Consider the following 3,934-nt stretch of genomic DNA (forward strand, 5'->3'; position numbering starts at 1 on the left):
ATCCACTCACAAGGCTTTGGTTGGCCTGTGGCTATAGCAGAAGACACTTGCCCAAGGTGCCACACAGTGGGACTGAACTCGGTACCATGTGGTTGGGAAGCAAGCTTCTTACCACACAACCATGCCTGTGCCTATATATATATATATATATATATATATATATATATGGTTCGTCTGTAAAATAGTTGTCATTAGCAAGGACATCCAACTGTACAAACCATGCCAAACAGACTTTGCCAGTGCTGGTGCCACATAAAAAGTGCCCAGTCCACTCTGTAAAGTGGTTGATATTAAGAAAGGCATCAAGCTGCAAAACCCGTGCCAAAACAGACAGTGGAGTTCGGTGCAGTCCTCTGGCTTACCAGCACCTGCCAAACTGTCCAACTCATGGCCACCACAGAAGACAAACATCAAATGATGATCTATATAAAGAATTTTAATTTCTAAGAAGTACTCTGGTTTCCAGTTTACAAACTGGTAGATTTAAAGTGTTCCCTAATGATCTGTTGTGGTAAAGAATTCAATTGCACTTAGAACATCCAGTGCTGTCATTCCAAACAATCACAATGGTGAAACATACATAGAAACTAATGACATAAACTTGGGTATAATTCTCATACATATACAAGGTTGGCCAAAAGTCACTCGACAGTAAATCAAAATCCCATAAATACTTAATATTCGATTTTATTTATTCATTCCAATTATGAATGCTGTGAGTTAAAATCACCATTTTTTTCTTTCAACATTTGTCTATTTATTAGCGAAGTCTCATATAAAATTATTCTTTGTTTTAATCTTGGAATTAATTGGGTTCTGATTTACCGTCAGGTGACTTTTGGCCAACCCTGCATATATATACGTATATATATATATATATATATATATATATATATATATATATATATATGGTTGGTCTGTAAAATGGTTGGCATTAGGAAGGGTATCCAACTGTGAAAACCATGCTAAACAGATCTTACTAGTGTTTGCATAAAACGTGCCCAGTCCACTCTGTAAAGTGGTTGGCATGAGGAAGGACATCTAGCCATGAAAGCCATACCAAAACAGACCTCGGTGTTGCTGGTGGCATGTAAAAACCATTGGTGTATATATCAAGAATTTTAATTTACAAACTGGTAGATTTATAACAATGGTGTTAGTAGTAACAACCTGCCCAACTCATACCAATAAGGAAAGCAGACATGAAATAATGATAAGGTAATAAATAATGATGAAGGTGATAGCAAGAGTGATGTTGATTATTTCTGGTCAAGAAAAGTAGAAGAGACTGAGCAAGTACAGTGATAACTAGGGACATGTTCCAGTCTCATCAGACCTCCTCAGTGAAGCACAGTTTTATCAATACTTGCAGGATCTTCGATGACTGAGAAAATTTATAACGATTTTGAACAAATGAAACGAACAGATGTGATGTGTTATGATATCCAAAGACTAGCATTTTAGCCAAAATCAAGTTCTTCTACCACTATATATATAGTTAGGAAGGGCATCCAGCTGTAGAAACTCTGCCAAATCAGACTGGAGCCTGGTGTTGCCATCCGGTTTCACCAGTCCTCAGTCAAATCGTCCAACCCATGCTAGCATGGAAAGCGGACGTTAAACGATGATGATGATGATGATGATGATGATGATATATACACCTTCAATATTTATTTCAGAGTTATCTCCCCTACTCTTCTTCCGAACCACAATTGATCATTAAGCAAATGTTTTTCTTCCTTACAATTATTTTAATAAATGAATTCTTTGACTCACTACATTAGGTTTGTTAACATATTTTATATACCTCAAGCCACCTAGCTGCTAGCAACAAGGCACAAGAGTGTAGTACACAGAGCCTCCTGCTCCAGTCACCAGCTAGGGATTTTACTTTTTTACTTAATACAAAGCTGATAGCAACTGGCAGCAAATCATTAAGTATGTCAGTCACCATTGTCTTAGATGGACTGAATTATATAGAATAAATATCTGTCAATAGGAGGCATCAGGTCTGGAATATTAACTGTAATAAAACAAAATTCTGTCCAGGAGGAAATATTATCCTCCCCGGCTTAATGCTACAGAAACTATCATGAGATACCAATCGAATGGAAGATTTTAAATGGATTAACTTTAGTTATTTCCAAACAAACCAATGTACCTAGAATGAAGTGGAAAGTATCATTTAGAAGACGAATTTCAACATTACCTGCTCTGGTTGCAAAGTTGACAAGCATGTTCATGTGTTTGTGTTGGCGATTACATAGCTTGGTCACATGCTGAGGTAACAGTTTACCAAAAGCATCAACAAACTGACTAACAATTAGTACATCCTGGAGAGGAAAAGAGGAGAGAAGAGGGAGAAAATTTTAGTAATTAAAATGAAGTTGTTTTAGCTATGATTTATTTTCATCTTTTCAGACAAGAAGTTCAATTCTCAACCACATGAAAAACTGCAGAGCTACAAGTGCTGGACTTTGTGGTAATTTCCCTGTCAACAAATCATCCACTGGCATTACACTTTCAACAGTATGTGAAATAAGATATACCTTACTTGGAAAACAGGCAAGGGTTTGTGTCAGGGAAGGCATCCTGCTGTAAAACGATGCCCCAGTAATATATATTTGTCTAACTCATGCAAGCATGGAAAAATGGAGGTGAAAATAAATGAATTAGAAACTAACAAAGTCAAAACAAAGTATTTAGCTGAAACACAAATATGGGCCACAGCAGCAGTTCCACGTTGATTTGAATTAATCATGCATTATCTTGAAGCTTCAAGTTTACAATAGTGTGATGGTCTATTTTTATAATGACATTGTAGAGAAAGTATGAGAGGCCAGATCTGGCCAGTTTGAACATAAAACAGGTAGAATATTTGGGCTGGATACGGTGGGTTTAAATGTTGCAGGGTTAATATGGGTCTATAACAGTCACAAGGTCACACATTTCAGAGTGAAGATTACAGTTGATTAATTCAACACCTCGTACTAAACTGGTACCTTATATTATTGTCCTTTCTTTACTAAGGGCAAAGTTGGGTCCAAAGGAATCAATTAACTATTAAGGTGTTGAAAGAAAAATATATTTTTTTAAATAAATAAAAATGAAGGAGCAAAACATGTTGTCTGTGAATTCTTGAATCAAAGAAGTTGATGAAAACTCACAGAGTATTTGACTTTGAGGTTTAGTCGGCACAAGGGACATGCAGTTGGTTTGCTGAAGTATTTCTCAGGGATGACATTATCCTTTCGAGGTGAGGGGATTCGAACCCCTTCAATCTGAAGCAAGAAAATAATTCTAAATATTATCTTACATGGTAATAACATATTTAGGTATATCATAGGTAAAGATTATATAAAAAAAAAGAAGAAGCAATAAAACACACGTTTTTGGGTTCAGTCCCACCAAAGTTCTGGGAGCTCTTTTTGTGACTACAAACCTTTTAAGGCAATGCTCCAGCATGTCCACAGTCAAATGACTGAAACAAGTAAAACAACAAAAGAATAATCCATCATAACATTATGACAGATTAAAAACAGAAAATGAAATCAATGAAAGATGTGAATTAAACTAAACTTACAGTTGTCACGTTGCCTTCTGTTTTACATACAACTGTAAATGAAAAAAAAAAAAAGATCAGTAGAAAAGTTTGACACAAAAAAAAATACCAAAACTTTTTCTATCACAAAAGCTGTTTCAGTAAAAAACCTTTTACACAGAATTGAGTTTCTTGACATAACTCCAGTCGACTAATTGCCTATGTTTCTTTTTCCTTCAGTAATAGCAGACCAAAGAAGAAATATATTATTTAAAAAAATTTTATTACTATCCGGTCATCCCATAATTTCTGTCCGATTTTACTTTTGTTAAAATTGAATGAAACTTAATAGTATTTCAGAATGTCTAATGGAATTAAAAATTATTTTTATGC

At 35.2% G+C, this 3,934-nt stretch overlaps 1 protein-coding gene across 1 annotated transcript in view; it reads right to left on the minus strand.

Annotated features, from left to right (window-relative positions):
* The window catches only part of LOC106881075 (28S ribosomal protein S18a, mitochondrial), a 6,613-nt gene that overhangs the window by 1,311 nt on the left and 1,368 nt on the right, over positions 1 to 3,934 (minus strand). The window contains exons 2-4 of the mRNA XM_014931291.2: positions 3,584 to 3,615; positions 3,168 to 3,281; positions 2,210 to 2,333 (exon numbers count right to left, since the gene is read on the minus strand). Coding sequence (XP_014786777.1) covers positions 2,210 to 2,333; positions 3,168 to 3,281; positions 3,584 to 3,615 — 270 coding nt within the window. The remainder of the gene's footprint in view (positions 1 to 2,209; positions 2,334 to 3,167; positions 3,282 to 3,583; positions 3,616 to 3,934) is intronic.

This window comes from Octopus bimaculoides, chromosome 6 (genome assembly GCF_001194135.2).
Source record: "Octopus bimaculoides isolate UCB-OBI-ISO-001 chromosome 6, ASM119413v2, whole genome shotgun sequence".
Classification (NCBI taxonomy): Eukaryota; Metazoa; Mollusca; class Cephalopoda; order Octopoda; family Octopodidae; genus Octopus; species Octopus bimaculoides.